General features: G+C 41.7%; 1 protein-coding gene across 10 annotated transcripts in view; it reads left to right on the forward strand.

The window, feature by feature from the left end:
* The first annotated feature begins 4,007 nt into the window (after positions 1-4,007).
* Positions 4,008-18,303, forward strand: part of DLG1 (discs large MAGUK scaffold protein 1) — a 169,302-nt gene continuing 155,006 nt past the window's right edge. For 4 of the 10 annotated variants that reach the window (XM_074877505.1, XM_074877509.1, XM_074877507.1 and 1 more), the window contains exons 1-2: positions 4,148-4,416; positions 4,715-4,846. In XM_074877505.1, the coding sequence (XP_074733606.1) occupies positions 4,398-4,416; positions 4,715-4,846 (151 nt within the window). In that variant the 5' untranslated portion in view covers positions 4,148-4,397. Of the gene's footprint in view, positions 4,417-4,714; positions 4,847-18,303 lie in introns of all 10 variants that reach the window. The other 6 variants (XM_074877503.1, XM_074877504.1, XM_074877519.1 and 3 more) reach the window with 5 other exon arrangements.

Below are 18,303 nucleotides of genomic sequence, written 5' to 3' on the forward strand. Positions count from 1 at the left end.
TGTATTTTCTTGGCCACACTGATAACTGTAAACTCTTGCAATGTGGTGATGTCTGCTGTCCTTTTCGTCTTGGTTTTCAAATGGTTGTTGCTGTTGTGATTGGTGTGTTATGTGTGGATCTAGTGAATGTTTCTTGAAGTCTCCTGGTCCAAGTTTATCATACCCCTGCAGTTACTGTGTGGGGCACCAGCTGCAACACATGTACTTATATTGCCATTTTGAGTTGTCCACATGGTTCTCAACTTGCTCCAGTGGGACTTAAGGGGTCCACCAGGTAGCTGGCATGAAGTTAGACCCCTCCATGTCATGTTGCCCTGCCTGTGTCCAAAATGTGACTGCTGCAAGGCACAAGAAGCCTGACAGCATTCCTGTTCCCTATGGTGGGTGTCAGCCATAAAGGTGACATTTCTAGAGCAGAAAGAGACATTTTCAAAGCGGCATCTGGCAGCTGGCTGGCGTGGAGGAGGTAGGAGCTTGTGCACAATCAGGTACAAATCCCTGGTAGGGGGCACTGCTGTGATCATTTTCAGAGCAGGCAGCTGCCAACACACTCTGGCATAGTTTTTCAAAACGGAAAAACGTTGTCTCTGTTTTGCTATGGGTTTGTAAACTGGGTTTACTGGCCTCTTGCACAGGGCCTGCTTTTCCCCGTGTGCACAAATGCCATGGGCTAGGATCAGGTGTCTGTTACAGAAGTTTTTCCACATCTGGGCAACACGCTTGTGCCGTGCTGGCTTCCTTGCTGCCAAAAGCCGCCTGCTCCTGTCACACATCCCCCCTAAGCACCATGTCCTGCAACAGGCAGAGCAGTACATGTGTTGTAGCAAGCTGCCTGTCCCGGCCAGAGGTATGGTCCCAGATAGCGTCACATGCAGGCTGCTGGCAGCGCTCACAGAAGAAAGGATTTTAACAGGGAAATCTGAAGGCAGGGAGAGGGGACCATCGGTCAGATCCTGAGCCGCTGCTGGGGCCAAGAGGGCTGCAATGGCTACAGGCTGCTGTTTCGTATAATTGTTCTGGAGTTCCTCCGCCAAGGGTCGTTCTGGAGCACAGCCAGGCCGTGTTGAGCGCAGCATAATGCTGACTTGTATGCTGACCACACCAGTCACAATTTAAGTACAAGCCTTTCTGTATGCTGCCTATAACGGTTTGATTTAAATGATACTGCTTAAGCTGTGGCATAAATGATGCTCTGGTTCATACCCAGTTCCTCCAAGGGAACTGCACCATTTCCTGAAAACCAGAGCCTGAAAAACATGATGTGTAATACAGGACAGTTTTGCAACATTGACTCTTACTGTACTGTGCTAGTAAAAATGCTATTTTCCATTCATGGAATATTTTCTATGTGTGCTGGAATTTCAAAACTACTTTATATACTGAAGTTTAATACTGTGCTTTCTGGTTCAACCACTTCCAATCAACAAATATACTCCTAGAACTGAAACAGAAGTGCCGGGAACCAACCCTGCTCTCGGAGGTACAATAAGGCTCACCTAATTGCTTCCTGGCCTGCTGATCCGTCATCCTGACCCCCTCTTTGATGTTTTCTTTTTTTTTTTTTTTTTCTTGGAGCATTAGTAACAAGTGAGAAATGCTGTCTCAGGCTATTATATATGGGATTATTTCTCTATCGCCAGCACAATGACCGTATGTAACAGGATTATCTCTTATTTAAAATAAAAAAGCCTAGGAAACATCAAATCCTTTTTATGAAAAAAGTAGCTTCTTTATGGTGGTTCCTTTAATTGCAAAAAATTTTCTTTTTTTGCTTTGTAATAATACATTTTTGTCAGTCAGCAAAACCAACCTAACTGCTGCAGATGTCTTCTTTCTGCTAGCTAAATTTAGGCTGTTCTTCCTCTCCTTCTGTGTATATATTCCTCTGACATCAAGAGGACTATGGCCCCTTTAGAGTACATTTATTGCTGTTGTAAACAGTGAAATCTGATGAGGCCAGATGATGGAGGCTTCTGCCAATGTCCCTTCTTAGCATGCTTTCATTTCAAAATATATGCACTGGTACCAGTTAGTGCCAAAACTCTGAGAGTATGAAAATACAACTAGAAAGGAGGAAAACGGGAAATGTGTGTCAGTTAGCATATACTAAATGTATATTCTGTTTTCTTCAATGAGGTATGTGAACAATTTCACAGTATGCAGATGTGGGAGGAGGAGAAACTCCTGGTGCAACTCTAAGTAAAAAAACATGGGAGTATTGGGGAAGGAGATGGAGAGAGAGAGAAGAGAGGCCTTTTCTAGATCTGGGTTAGGTTTTTTGCAGTGTAAGGTTTTTTTTTAAGACAAGGACTTTGCCACAGCCAAATCTAGTCCTAATTTTTAAACTTCAAATTTTCAAGAGTTGCCAGGTACTTTTTAGGTACCTGGGGTAAGCTTGTGTGCCTTTTCAGTTGTGTTTAAATCAAAAAAGTGTAAATGGAAATGCAAGCTTGGATCAAAAAAATTACATCAACAGGATTTGCTTTGAACTTTCAAGTCTCTCTCTGCCTCTCATATGCACGTTCATACAAGGTTTGAGGTTTTTCTGATTTGAGGTTCTGGTTGATCTTCCATCTGACTGAGAAATAAGTAACATTCCCCCTCAGTTACAGGCATTTGAGTTACCCCTAAATTTACCAGTTTTAATACACATTTTCCCTTTAAGGGGAATCAAGAATATGCTGCAAAGATCATTTACCTCACACATGTTTCTATCCAAGTCACCCATTGCTATGCTCTGTTTTCCTCTTTGCTATCACACAAAAAAGCCAGCTGTTTGTACTGCCTTTGAAGGCACCTCATTATCATTTCCATGCCAGTTTTGAGAAAATAGCTTTCATGATTCTGACCGGTCCATGATATCAGCCTATACAGCCCATTTCTGAAATTTTCAGATGAGTAAGTTTTTTCGTGATTTTTCCCATGATGTCCTTATGTTAACCTTATGTCCTTTGTTAACCACAGCAAAGCTATTTCTTTATCCTCCTTCAGATAAGACCTTCCTCTCCTTCTCATGCTGTTCTTTGCCAGGATGACTGAAACAAAAAAACCAAACCGAGCAACAGGTGGATGCCAGTGCTCTCTGTATTGCTTATTGTGTCAGCCAGTAAGGTCTGTAGGGTATCTGTGTCCCCTGCCTGTCCCATGACTTCTTGTCATGTAATTAGGTTATCAGCTTCCTGGAGCAAGGAACATCTCTAGCTGGGTATTTTTACGGTAGGCAGCACAACAGGAGCTGATCCATGCCTGGGACTCTTGCAGTATCAGTGCCAGCAGTGATCTAGTCCATTTTTGTCGTTAACTCCTCTGCCAGCTGCATACCCGTTTGGTAACCGGCAGTTAAAAGGGGATAACCGGTACGGTCGGGTGACTTCGGCGGCACACCTGTCCCTGTCCCGCCCTCCCAGAGCACACGCCGGCCGTCACCAGCGGTGCGCCCGGGCGAGCGGCCCCGCCGCACCAGGGAGCGCCTCACGCCTACAGCGGGGCGGCGGCGATCAGCGCCGAGGACGCTCGGGTGCGGGTTTCGTCGGGGGGACGGTCCCGGTCCCGGTCCCGGTCCCGTTCCCGTTCCCGCCGGTGAGGCCGCACCGCCGCGGCCGGCGGGAGGGAGGGAGCACGATGCTGCCGGCCCCTGAGGGGCTGGGCGGAGCGTGGAGCCTCGGCGCCGTGTAGCGGACCCAGCCTCGCCTTCCCGCGGCGGGCGCTCCGCTCCCCGGTGCCGCCCCGGCCCCGCCGGCGCCCGGCGGCAGCTCTCCAGCGAGCTGAGGGGCCGGGCGGGCGGGCCGGGGCTGAGGGGCCACCGCCCCCTCGCGCGGGGCTGGGCGGGGCCAGGCGGCCGCGCGCCGGCCCTTTAAGGCGGGCGGCGAGGCTCACCTTTCCTCCTCCCCCCGCGCCCCACGAACTAGGTACCGGCCCCGGGCCGAGCCGAGCCCTGATTGGGCGGCCGCCGGGCCCGGTCACGTGGTGGTGGGGGGGCGCGCTCCCCACAGCCTCTAGGCCGCCATTTTGGTTGGAAAGTTTGGAATTTCCGAGCGGTGCGAGCGGGAGGCGGCGGGCGGCGCGAGCGCCCCAGCCCTGCCCGCCCCGGCCTGGCCTGGCCCGGCCCGGCCCTGCCCGCCGCGCTGCACCGCACCGCGCCGCCCGGCCTGGCTTGTCCCATCGCTCGCGGAGGCGCCGCGGCGGGCGCCGGTGGGAGCCCCGAGCGGAGCCGCTCGCTCGCCGGCGGGTGCGCGGGTCGGTCGGTGGGTCGGTCAGACGGGGCGGCCACCGCCCCCCCCGCGCCCGGCCGGCAGGGGGAGCCGCACCGCCGCCCCCGCCGCGCCGCCCCGAGTCGGGCTCAAAGTTTGTGAGGCGGAGCCCCGGCCGGCGGGGGAGCGCCGCGGCCCCGGAGCGCCATGCCCGTCAGGAAGCAAGGTGAGCGCCGCACGCCGAGGGGCCCCGGCAGCTGCCCGCGGCCGCTGCCTGACAGCTGCGGCGGCGGCGGGACGGGCGGGGAGGGGCGGCTGCCGGGAGCCGGCGGTCCGTGGGCAGCGGGAGGGTGCGAGCCCGCCGAGGGGCACGGTCCCGCCCGCGCTCTCCCAGCTGCGAACAAAGAAGCTGCCGGGCTGGGGCGGTCCCGAGCGCGGAGGCTGGTTGCGTCCCCGGCGTGTGCATCCCCGGTCCTCCTACCTGGTGCGCCCGGGTCACCGGTGTGTCTGGTCTCCGGTTGCAGATACCCAGCGAGCCCTGCGCCTCCTGGAGGAATACCGCTCCAAGCTGAGCCAGGCGGAGGACCGGCAGCTGCGAAACTCCATAGAGCGTGTCATCAGCATCTTCCAAAGTAACCTCTTCCAGGCTTTGATAGGTAAAGGCTGATTTCTTTCAGTTTGTGCTCAAGCCGGCTGGTTCTTGCTTGTGCTGTCACTTGCAGTGTTAAGAAGAAACGGTATTTTGCCCTTTTGTTAGAAGCCACGTGCTTTTTGTCCTTGTGTTTTTATTTTGCATAGTAACACGTGCTGTTACTGATCAACAGTTCACTTCTTTCATATACTTACTTTATTTGAGGCTTTTGACTGGCCCAAACTACTTAAAACTGTGGTGCAATTTTTTCTTGTCACAAGTTATTGTAGATTACTTTAGACTGTTTTTCCCCATATCTTTATTCACCTGAGCAATTTCTGAGGAGGTGATTTTTTTTTTTTTTTCTGTGAGTCCATATGTTACAGGTTAATGAATGAGTTGAAATGATTTTAATCTAAGGTATGATTCAGGCAAATGTTCATGCAGAGAAATCTCTAAAAACATCACAAAATGTGTATTTGAAGTGCAAAGTTAACTTGAAGTAAATGAGAAGAAACCTCTAATGCTTCAGGGAATACTACAGTGATCTTTTTTTCTTTGCTTGTTAGATATTAAAGTGTAGTGTAAACACTATTAATTCTTAGCTTAGCATATTTGTTGTGCTTCACTTAAAATGTTCTCGTAAGTCTGGTTAAATTACTTACATGTAATCTTGAATTTCCTGCATGTGTGTTTGGGAAAAAAGTTGAGCATAAATACAACTTGCAGAATCCTGACTTATTTGGAAACTTCTGCAGGGAAGTAGTGAGATGTGGTTTCTCTTTGATCAATTGTCACTATTTTTGACAGCTAATGAATGAAACGGTTTTGTTAGTTTACCTTCAAGAGTAAAATTTGTGAAGTTCTGCATCCTTGTCTTTTAACAAAGTAACCTGTGTCTGAATTGTACTAATAACAGACACTGTAGCTGAATTTATTTGGGTACTGGAATGGTTGGTGTCCTACAGGTGTGTGTCTTGCTTCATAGTATATTAGCTTCTTTGAATCTCTGTTGTGGTGGAAACACAGGGACAGGCAAAACATAAACATGTGTTGCTGCATGTGGAATATTTTCTTCTGGAGCATTTATTTAATCTTCTTAGATTTTCAGAAGATAATAATCTTGCTGTAGTTTTTTTATTATGTAAATTCGGAAAAGGTAGTTGTGAAAATAAGTCAGTTACAGAAATCCTTTACTTACAGGAACTCTGTTTCTCTTCAATACTCAGTTGATGCTAACCAACCCCATGATAAAAAGCTACACAATACTTGTGGGATATCTATGAACAGGATTCACTCATTGGTGGATCAGAAAAGTCTTGCATCAAAAGCTTAATGTACTGCAGTTGTGCCTTGTATTTCCACCCAGCAAATTTCAGTGTTGACTACCTTCAGTTTGAGGAGGAGAAGGTTGAGGGGAGACCTCATCACTCTCTACACCTACCTGAAAGGACATTGTAGAGAGGTTGGTGCTGGTCTCTTCTCACAGGTGATTAGTGACAGAACAAGGGGGAACAGCTTTAAACTCCAACAGGGGAGGTTTGGACTGGACATTAGGAAAAAAATTTTCCCAGGAAGAGTGGTCAGACAGTGGAATAGGCTGCCCAGGGAGGGGGTGGAGTCACCATCCCTGGATGTGTTTAAGGGTTGTTTAGATGAGATGTTGGGGGATATGGTGTAGGGGAGAACTTTGTAGAGTAGGGCTGATGGTTGGACTTGATGATCCAAAGGGTCTTTTCCAACCTGAATGATTCTATGATTCTACCATTTTTCTTGTTCTGGGTGTATGTGTGGTTTTTTTTTTTTTTTTTAATCTGTCTTGAAGACCCATGCAGTTTTCTCCTCTTCATTGAATAAGATACCAGTCTATTAGTCCTTGATATTCTAACCTGCAAGACATAGTTGCTTCTCATATTCACATATGGATCTTCATTGTTTTAATAACTCTGCACCTAGTAGTAGTAAACTTGGAACAGCAAGCCACCTCATGTCTGCTGGCTTCATTCTGCAGGAGCAGAAAAGGGGAATGTGGTGTTGTCTGGGTGGGTTACATGGCCTGTTTTCTGGTCTTGTAAGACGTTGTATGTTGCAGCTGTATGACCCTAATTTTTGTTGAGTTCAATTCATCTGTGCACGCACAGTAGGTGTCATGCTTCTTGGGTGTGTTGCATTGTTTGCATTTGTTGGTTCACTGTATGATTGTTTATTACAGAGTGTGTATGGTCCCAAGCTGTTAGTCTGAAAGTTGATAACACAGAAGGCTAGTATTTTCCAAGCAACTTATGCTGTCAACTTGAGTCTTTCTCTAACCTCCTCCTTTCTGTGGAAATACATCCGGGGAGTTCTTGTTCATGGCAGGGTGCTCCTGGCTATTGTTTTCCTGGAAACATCTTTTTTTGGTGTGACTGCTGCATGATGGGGGTGAAGAGCTGGGGACTCCCTGGAAAAGATGTGATCTGGAGGATGGCTGTGGCTACTGGGAAGACCCTGAGCTTGCTTCTGCCTGTCCTCTTTCCATGAAGGTTTGGGAGCAGGCTGGATGAAGTATTCAGCTGTGTTGCATGTTAGGCTTACCTGGAATACTGCATTTCACATCACTTCATGGCCGATTTTTAAGTGTGCCTTTTAGAGAAGTTGCAATGTGTTCCCACCTGAAATAGCCCATGCTGTTCTGACAAAGTTTCAAGCTCAAATACCAGGTTATTTCTCCTATAGATACTTCTTCCAGAAAGTGTGCTACTTTTAGTTTCTGTTTTTTTAAAATAAAATAATACTAAAAAGGAAAAAGAATTTAGTTTATTTTCTGCTTTTTCTGCCAAGTTACTGCACTATATCGAAGACCTGCCTGTCCATGGTAGGTGAGAATGTTTGTGAAGGCTTCAGTCAGGATCTGCTGTCAACTTCATGTATCTTTTTTAGTACGATTTTTAACTTGGCAATCAAATACTGTTCTTTCAAGCAATAAATAGACATTACTTTATGCACAGAAATATATCTTTGGGTTTATAATGGGGGAAATAAAATATTCCTGAAACCTACAGATTTTATTAATATTTCATATATTTAGATACACATGAAGAAATTAAAGGTTAATTTTTTAAAAATTTCCATTTGGATGCTGAAGAATCAGTGGTATTGTTTTCTCTTTTAAGCCTTTTTTATGTTGTCCTCTCTTTTTTAATTCTATCAATAAAATTTTAGTTCAGCAATCTATGAACTTGACCTAGTTCTTAAATATATAATTATGGCTTTAAATGATTTGAATTAGAGCAGTAACTAGTCAGTGTGAACAACAAGTGTTACAAAACTGACATCACAACAGTGTTCTGTTTTAAGTGAAATAACTGTAAGAACTTCAAATTAGTAACAAAATTGGTAACCAAACATGACCTCCTTAAAACGGTCTGTGAAAAAGCCCTTCTTTTATTTTCTGTGTCTTCTGTAATGTGGTATTTCCCATTGCTGTTGCTGCAACCAGCCAAGTGTAATGATGCTTGGTACTTTAATTAAATGAATACCAATGGTGTGTAATTAAAATCAGCTTGAGAATCGTGTCAGTTTTAAGTAAGTTTCCTGTTGTACAGTCTCAGAATTGTGTGCTGTCTTTTTCTAGCTTATGAATTCTTGGCTGTAGTTAAAATAGCTTGTTATTGATATTCTGATAATTGGTGAGTCAGTTTATTAAAAGACCATAGTAAGATATCCACATATGGAAGCACAGAATAGACTTAAATGTCAAATTCTTTACCAAAGTGAAGTTATCTTCAAATAGTGGGGTAATAATTCCACAGATAAGTTCTGCTTCTAATTTGGGACTCTTTTACCTTCTTCAGAAGGTACAGGTTCTTGTAAAGGTACAGATATATGATGTATTTGTCTTTTTGAGAATATAGGAGGAACAACACTTACATGCAACACTTACAGAAGTCTAACACTTCTGAGGGAAAAACATTTGAAGCAGACTTCTGTTCATATACTGAATCTTTCTGTGTAATTAAAGACTGTTTCTAATAGGTTGTGTGCTGCAGTTGACCATATTAAAACAGTCTTCTAAAATTAAAAATATTCCTAGTTATAGCTAGAAACATGAGATAGTTTACTACTTGAAAAATATTCATTTTCCTGACAATAACTCAATTTGCACAGCTGTCAGAAAAAGGGAATTCTAAAAGAGTCTCTACATACCCTGGCAATGGAGTTAGTTGTGCTGCCTTTCTTGCTTTCTTTCTTGCCTTAAGTGTTTGGTTTTTTGTCTTTTTTTTTTTTTTCTTTCTTTTAATATAGCTATGCATATAAAGGCTTTCTGGTATAAAATGGCAAATTTGACAAGGGAAGGTTGAATTTCATATGTGTAAGCATATGAGTTTATTTCACTTGGAGTCCTTTTGCATGAAGAGCTGCCTCAAGAATTGTGCTTATGCACTGGGTATTCCTAACACTAAATATCCAGTGTGGGAAATTTTGAAGAAAAAAATGTAGTGATTTCCATAATCCTTACTGAACCAAAGAACAGCTCCCCCCTAGTAATCATTAAGGTTTGTTAGCCATAGTTTGCATTCATGAGCTTTATGAATTGGACAGAATATATTAAAGATAGTGTTAATTTGTTTTTACACACCAGAAAAAGTCCTGTCTCCGAAATTTTTGTAAAATTGACGGTTGCATTAAGGTAAACTCTTTGTTCAGGTTTGTCAGCAGTCTGACTAGGGCTGAAACTTCTAGGAATATAAAACATTTTCTCAGCTCTGTCCACACTGGTTTTCTGAACTGAACTAGGAAAACAACCCTAGATTTTAGATGGACGTAGACTGGATTCGATCAGTACTCCTCAAAGTTGGTACCCTTTGGAGTAGACTGACCACATTTCTGCTAGATGGCATGTAGCCCTGGTTCTCTGAGCTGCGTGTGGCATCTCTGTAGGCATTCTTTGTCTTCTAGCTCCCTTTCAATTAGCCAGCATGGAAATATTTTCTGTACTTGCTGGCTAAATTGAAATCAAACACAGTTAAAGCAGAAGCTCTTCTTTATAACTGAAACCAAAAGTACTTGTTCTTGGGGAAACTTCAGTATCAGCTTTTATTTCAGTGATATGGTTAGTTAATAGAGCATATGGCGTAATGACGCAGTTAACTTTTCAAATCAGCTCAGGCCTTGTAGAAAATTTTAGTTGTGGGTATGTGTCATTGTGTAAGACTGCTCTTCAGTTAACTTGAGGAAGGCTACTTTGTGAACTGCTTCCCATTTTCTAAATGTTACTGAGGCTCTACTACAAGGTCTTTCAGACTCAGTTGAATAATATTTACATTAAGAATCCAGAAATTCTTGACAGTAAGTTGAGGCTCTAGTTAGATAATCAGTGAATGTTGGGTTGTGTTTTTTTTTAATTGGAGGAAAGTTTAGAGAGAATTGGATCTTCTGTTATATTAGATACTGCTGAAATTGTTGTAGATGCTAAACAGGGTGTTTTCACATGGAAATCTTACCCGTGTTACATTTTTCTGAGCTTTTCCCCAGATTGCAACTTCTGAAATACGTCTTTACTATGTTTTAGGCTGAAACATCCATGGAATATAATTCTTGCAACTTTGATGTGTTTGGTTTTTGGACAAGTTTCTGAAGGATATGCTATGATTAGGTTTACTATGGTCTCCTTCCAAAACTTATGCAAAAGCTGGTCAGTTTCAGAGAGATTTGACCTGGCTTTGTGTTTTCAAAGGTAGTTAAGTACTTGATCATTTTCATGTATTTTTCTCTATCCAGATGGAGGGAGGATAAAACATTTTAGTTGGTGTGCAGATGACTGGAGTGTTAACTCAGTCATTGTTAGTATGCTTCTGCCATGTAGTTTGTCTTTGCTTTAGAATGTCCCATTTTCTAGAAGAAGTTCTCGTCTTCCTCTTCAAGGAACCTAATAATGAGTGAACAGTCTCATTACTCCTCTTTTTTAAAGAACTATTTATTGTTTTGTATGTATGTAGTGCAGTTCGGAAGTGTAGAAAGTTTTGGGGTGGTTGTGTGCTTGCTTTTTTAAGTGTTTCTCATGCTGTATTACATGTGTGTGTCTGACAGTGCAATGTATTGAATTTTTGGGATTAGGTGCTGCTTTTGGTACCCTAAAATAGCAAGTAAGACTAGCGTAAGTTGAGTAGCTACTGGTATGCAGATAAATCGTGTTGTGGCAAAAGATTATCCTTGTGGTCATTATACTGACTGTGTATTTAGTGTTGAATAGCTGCACTGTAGAATTATCGATTATGGTATTCTCTTCACAGGAATACCATTAAAAGGGGCTGTTGACAAGAAAACTGCCAATAAATCTGCTGTTCATCCAGGGGCTGAAAAGAAAGTCAAAGTTGGGAATAATTGGTATAGTTTCCAGGTTCTGTGAAACTTCTGTTCTTGTTTCACTTTATTTCCTGTGTTCTTTTACCTGTTTTCCCAGAGTCTGATGCCTGTCTCCTCCCATGCTGATGTGTACCTGGCTTTGCTCCTAATCTCCCTCAACATTTGTTTCACTACAGTGTAGAGGAAGGGGGAAAACACGAGAGAGGGTATTTGGTCTTAATCTTAGGCCTGCTTCCATCTTGTTCAGCTCTGCAGCTGGAATGCCACATGCCTCCTGTGCATCTGGTTGCCTGTATTCTGAGGGATGATGCTTGTTTTGGTGCAGGTGGAATGAATCTTCAAAGAAGCTGAACTCTAGCAGCTGACTAGTAGTCTCCTTGCACAGATGGCTTCCTGAATTATAAGTAGGCCAAATTTGCAAGAATGTTAAGAGATCACAGAAGGTGTAGGGCTGACACTAGAATAACAGCTTCATGTTCCTTCTCCAATTTAGGGGAGGCTCTAGAGCTCTTTGGTAAAGCTTTTATAGGAATCTTGTTGTGTGCAAGTATCTTCCCAGACATGTTCTCAAAAAAGTTGAGTTATTTTGGCTTGAAATTAAAAGGTCAGCCTAAGACAGAGGTGCAATAAGGAAAACTTGTGGACAAATTGTAGAAGTGTTGCAAACTTAAGTCCTGTTTTCAGAAACTTGTGTTAGAATTTGGCTGCAAGAGATGTACAAGTGTTACCACTGATGGAGATGCTAGTATGTGATGTCACCCACCCTTGTGTTGCCACTGATGTCAGATAATACCTTGGAGTCTGAGATTTATGTTGGTAGAAGAAACCAATGCTTGTGCTGTCTCCTCTAAAGCAGAGCTATGCACCTGTATGAAAGCTCAGCTTAGAGTATTGAGTGAACTCATGCCAAAAATAGTTTGATTTTTTTATGAACGCATTTGGAGAGAAACCTCCTCAGTCCTGTACTGACACTATTTAGGGGACGTCCTACAAATAAGCCTTAGTAGTAACACTTCCTTTGTCCCTGACAGGTTTTTATTACCACTAAAGACAGTAGTAAATGCGTTCTTTTAAGAAAAAAAAGTACATTGTTATACTGGCTGCTGATTTGCAGCTGGGGTTGAAATATTTGGAAAGGGTGGATAACTGGGAGTTAATTTTTAGTTTGGATTTGGTTGTGTGTTTTTTTTATATTTAGGCTTAGGTTCATGATGACTAATTGCGCATGAGGTGGTATTAATTGAAAAGAGTTTGGATAGCATTTGGAGGATTGTTATGCCAATTTTTGTCTGTGTGGTGACAACTTTAATTTTTAGGTTTTTTCCTACCTTAGTTCTGAACATAGAGGAGAAGACCCTGTGGGTTGCTGAAGGAAAATTGGAGAGAGACAATGTGAGGGTATGGTGAAGGAGTGATTAGTAAGCAAAGAGGAAAAATATGAATGAACAGTTTGGAAATCATAAGTAGACAGGCTGGCAAGGAGTTCAACATGTCTGTAAAAAACAGCTAGAGGAATAAAAGCAAACAACTAGATCTGAGGTTAGATGAGGATGGTTTCAGTTCAGCGCAAATTAAGGAGCATTTGTGTTAAAGGGGAAAATAGCATCTCCTGGAATTTGCGTTAAGTAAAGAGGCATCTGCAGAGTGGAGGATTAAAGGGTAGGACACAGTTACTGAAACAAGTGGAAGGGCTGTTGGATGCTCTAGCTTGTAGTAAAGGATCTTGTAGAACAGAACATGAGTGGTGAGAAAGTTGCACTGCAACTTTCAACTTTCATTTTTGTCTTGATTGTGCACAGCAGTAGTAGGTTTAGATTTTTAAAGAAGAGAAACCAAAACCAAACTAAACCAACTAACCCTGAAAGGGGCTTTACATGGGCTGTGATGAGGCTGGTTTTCACTTCCATAGTATGAATGCAAACATTTATTTTTGCCTGGACACAGAGACTATGACACAACGCAACCAGTGAATACACAAAGAGAATACTTAGCTGACTGTGGTCATTGACTTGGTAAATGGATATGAAGCTTTTCTTTGTGTTTGTATTTTCTTATTGATCACTAATCCTATACTTTTCAAGTCTCAGTTCACTTGTGTTAAATAGATATTTTTAGTTTGATATAGCAGGTGAAGTAAGCATGCAGGATTGAGATGTCCTTAAAATTAGTAGGAGTTGCTTTACAACTGAAGAGTGAAAGTCTGTAGCACTGGCAGATTCTTTTGTCTGTTCCGACAGTGATCATGACTCTCTACATGTTTTGTCTGTACATCCGTTGTGTAGGGCTGCTAAGAATTTGGCAGATGCCATACATCTCAAATTGCCCTGAACTGGAATAACATGTTGACCTTGGTTTTCCTTTCTAGTAGTTTTAAGTCTTAAGTTTTCAGTGCTTCAGGTGCTTTGGCAGGAAGCCCTAAGAAAGAAGGATGTCTTTACCACCCCTTCCAACCGCCCCCTTGAATTAGAGAAGTACTTAATTTGTAATGGGATGACACATCTTCCTGGACAATGTACAGGTAGTCAGACCTGTTTGTTTATGAAGTTACCCATATTCAAAAAAAAATGGGTATTTGGATGAGTGAATGTCTGAAGAGACAGACCAATGAGAGATGACAGAGGAATTGCTCACATGGATGGATCTTCAAGTGAACTACTAAACTGAACTAAGTCAATTTCTGAAAGAATTAATAAACTTCTTGGTTGCTTGCAAGTCTGAGGGAGCATGGTCATACTGAAAAGGTTCTCCTGAATGAAGCTGGTATTGGAAATGCTTTGTCCGGTAAAGTCTGAATGTTGATGCAAATGTATCTAGAGGTTTTCTGGCTTGCTGACTTGAACATTGGCTGAAATCTGTTTGTTCTGCTGTTGAACGTCTGTCAGAAAGGAATACTTCATTGATGTCAGTGCAGAATTAACTATATGGCTGGAGCATGTAAATCCTGGTCATGCTGCTGTGCAGAGGAACCTCGTCAGGCTGGAGAAATGTGTTGATGGGAACCTTATGGAGTTCAGCAAAGAGAAGAGCAAAGTCCAGCACCTGGGGAGGAACAATCCCATGTACCAATGTATGCTGTGTGCCACCCAGCTGGAAAGCAGTTCTGCAGAGAAGGACCTGGGGGTCCTGGTGGACACCAAGTTGAACATGAACAAGCACTGTGCCCTTGTGGCGAAGGCAGCAAAGAGTATCCTGGGCTGTGTTAGACAAAGTATTGCCAGCAGGTCGGGGGAGGTGACCCTCCTGCTTTGCCTGCTTTGCATTTTAGAATACAAAATATGGATTTAGAGTTTGTAAAAAAAAAAAAAAAAAAAAAAAAAAAAAAAAAGAGCAAACAGAAAACCAGGATGAACTTCCTAAGCTAACTCTTGCTCATGCACAAAGCTGTTAAATACATTAAAACTGAAAGCCTTCAAATGAGGATACAGCATATAAAAATGTGGTTGTTAACTTTGTGTATATTATAGTAGCAGTTTTCAACTTTACATAGTGTATGGTGTAAGGCCAACAGTTCAGTTTTACATGCGGTGTCCAGCACAGTCTGTTGTAGTAAATGTGTGTTTTAGTCGATGAAACATTAAGTTTGTGTGGAATTTCCTGGTATTTATTTAAGAAAAAACAACTATAACCCACAAATGGTCAAGATGCTTAAAGTGTAAAAATGCCAAACCTAAACCCAGTAGTGATTGTCAAAGGACTGCTTTTAATTTCTTAAAAAAAAAAATAAAATCATATAATCATTTAGGTTGGAAAGGACCTTTAAGATCGAGTCTAACCATTAACCTAGCACTGCCAAGCCCACCACTAAACCATGTCCCTAAGCGCCACATCTACACATCTTTTAAATAACTTCAGGGATGGTGACTCAACTGTTTCCCTGGGCTGCCTGGTCTAATGCTTGACAACCCTTTTGGTGAAGAAATTTTTCCTAATATCCAATCTAAACCTCCCCTGGTGCAACTTGAGGCAAAGGAACTTGAGGCCATTTCCTCTTGTCCTGTCTCTTGTCACTTGGGAGAAGAGACCAACATCCACCTTGTTACAACCTCCTTTCAGGTAGATAAGTAGTAAATGCCAGTGAAATTTTAGTGATTCCTGCTATACCATAACATTAAAGGTCCAATATTAGAAACATAAAGAACAACATCATGTAAAAAATTAGTGAGTTGCTTAATACTTGTTGGAAAGCTAAACCATATTAAAATATGGGCAGGGAAGAACAGGGAATCCTTCCCATAGAGATGTACAGTGTTGATGGTTTCTTCCTCAATGTTGTGTTTTCTTGAGGTTATTTTTGTTTGCTAACATATTCTGTGCTTTGTTCTTTCTTCATTACTTTGCAGTTCCATGTTTCATCTGAATTTCTTGTATATATGGTGTGTTTTACAGATGCTGGATGCTTGTTCTTTGTTCTGTTATCCCCAAAACTGTTTTTGCTCAGTTCTCAAGGTTGGTTTCCTTTGACCAGTAAATAGCAGTTGGTGAGTTGTTTATAGCCTTGAGGCCTCGATTCTGTCCTATGCCTTTATTTTCAAGGCCTCTGCTCTCATTCTATACTTGTGCTCCTCTATGGAGCTCTTTATTCTGGGGCCATGGGCAATTAATTCCCCACAGAATAACTACTTGATACCTGTTAGCTACAGAAATACACACAGAGTCTTATTTGTATATACAGTCTCTGTGTGTGCCTGTATTTAAATATAGCTTTTACTTAGCTTCAGACAATTGTGTGATGTAACACCTACGGGCTTTACATATATTTTTATATAATATATAAGGAATATATATAACATTTATATGCAAATTTATATATTTAAATATGCATAAACTGTGTGTATTTCATATAGAAATATTTATAAAAATAGATGTTACATCACAATTATCTGAAGCTAAGTAAAAGCTATACAAATTAGATAAGTCTTTAGAAAATTGCTGTTAGAGTTGGACAAGCTAAAACAAAGCTACAGGCAGGCCAAGACAAGTCCAGACGCCTGGTTATTAGCTTAATATGAGACCTATGCCCTGTTGCAAGCAGTGCTAACACCTTGTTTATGGGATTACACTCAAGAAAATGCAATTATAGGTATCCCATCTTTGACTTGTGAAGTTAGAGTTACTGAAAGGTTCATGCATAGAATAATTCTGTTCAGCTTTATTTTACTATCTGACTATACTAAAATTACATACTCCTTTCTGCAGGAAAGGCATATGGGGAGAGCTTGGCTTGACAATGGGATTTTTAGAACATAGACTGATCTTAAGTTATGCTGATTACAAGTGTACTCCCCAAATATATGGCAGAAAGTATCAGGCTCTCCACATACCAGGAGAAATGGCAAGCAGAGGCCTTATGTCTGATTTCTAAGCAGCAGGGAACAAATCTATCTGAAGGAATGGTGTCATGTTGCTGGTTGGAATCCTTGTCCTTGGAGGCAGATCCTCTAGACAAAATTGATGTAGACTCTTGAAGTGCCATCAAATATACTTAATTTAGGAGATGCTGTAAGAATTTGTTTGCTTTGCTGTTCTTTTAATTACTGTGTTGTGGTTTTCAGTGAACGTGGAACTCCCTTGTGAAGTTGGTTTGGGATTCAATTTATATTTGGTAGATAATTCTTTCTTGTTTCCTTTAAGAGTGAACAGTTTTAGCTTCCGATGTATCACATTACTGGTGAATGAGCCTGTTCAAAGAACAACACTAAGATGAGTAGAAAACATGAGGGGGGGTGGGGAAATAATAACTGACAAACTGCTTGTAGTTTGTCAACTTCTACTGTAATGAATATTGGAAAAAATACAGTGTTTGTCACCACTGATTAGCTTTTCACATTACTAATAAGAAAAATAATTTTCATGTCTTCAGGGTCCTCCTTTTCAGAATTGGTGGTCTGTCACTTGCTTTGTAGAGACTTTTATTCTTGTTGCTGTCAAACATATCGCTGATTTGGCTACTTAATGTGATTTTACTTGTAAACTGACATAATTCCACGATGATTTTCTGTGTTGCCTACCATTCATCACTTTTGTCACTTTGGCTTTCCTGAAAGTTTGTGCTCCTATTTTTTTTAATTATGTCAGCTGTTCTTTTAATGTTCCCCCTCTAGTTAGAAATGTTCCCCATCTGTGTTTTCTTTTGCTGTTGTGTGATACCTGATTTGGATTATTTTTCTGTAACTTAGTTTTCTGTAACTTAATTTGAGATAAAATCTGTTTTGGAATTAATATGGGAGAAAAGGGCAGGGACATGAAAAAAGCACATCTAGCTCGAAGAGGGACTCTAACCATAAATATAACTTAAAAAATTAGTGGTTTACTACCTGCTATTTGTAAGAATTAGGAAAATATTAGAACTTTTTATATGCTAATAATGCATCCACAGATTAATATGACTTCAGTAGATATTTAAGTGTGTTCATGTGATGAAATAGTTTTCTGAGCTGCTACATAGCACTAGACCAGAAGAAGAAATTTTTTAGGTTGAATTTTGTATGGCCTGAGTTTATGGCTTTAAAAGATTAAAATGTCCAGCACTCATTCCTTGTGGACCTAATCCATTCAGGGTGCATAGACTGCTTGCCTATGCTCCAAAGTACTTAATGTTTGCATTCTGAATAGTAAAAATGTAAAGAAATGGTTTTTTTGTTTTATTTGGTTTTGTTCCCCCCCCCAAAATAAAGGTAGATATTATCATTTAGACACCATGTTCCTAGAAACTTTTTTTGCAGATTTGGAGCAAGTTCATGATAAACATAAACTAACCCCCATATTAAGTGGTGTATATATTTCTGATATCTTTCAATAGTAAGCCTGTTATGGTGTCATTCATAGACTTAAGTGGAGAAGATGTATGGGAAATAAAGTGCTTTTTGAAACAAGTCATTCTGCAGTATGAATAAATGGCTACCTCCGCTGGCAGGGACTTAAAAGAATGGTAGCAGAATTGACAATCGGTGCCCTAGATTTCTGTTGCAAAACAGTTGCGCAAATAACCCCTTCCCATAAATAATGTAGGGATCTTCCTGGCTTGGTTGCTGTGGATTGCAGCTATAGAATCAACTGAAACCACTGCCTATTTAATATACCAAGTACTCTCTATCAGGGGAAAAAAAAATCTTTACTTGGTGTGCTTGATTGATGTAT

Source organism: Strix uralensis, chromosome 9 (assembly GCF_047716275.1).
Source record: "Strix uralensis isolate ZFMK-TIS-50842 chromosome 9, bStrUra1, whole genome shotgun sequence".
In the NCBI taxonomy this organism is placed as follows: Eukaryota; Metazoa; Chordata; class Aves; order Strigiformes; family Strigidae; genus Strix; species Strix uralensis.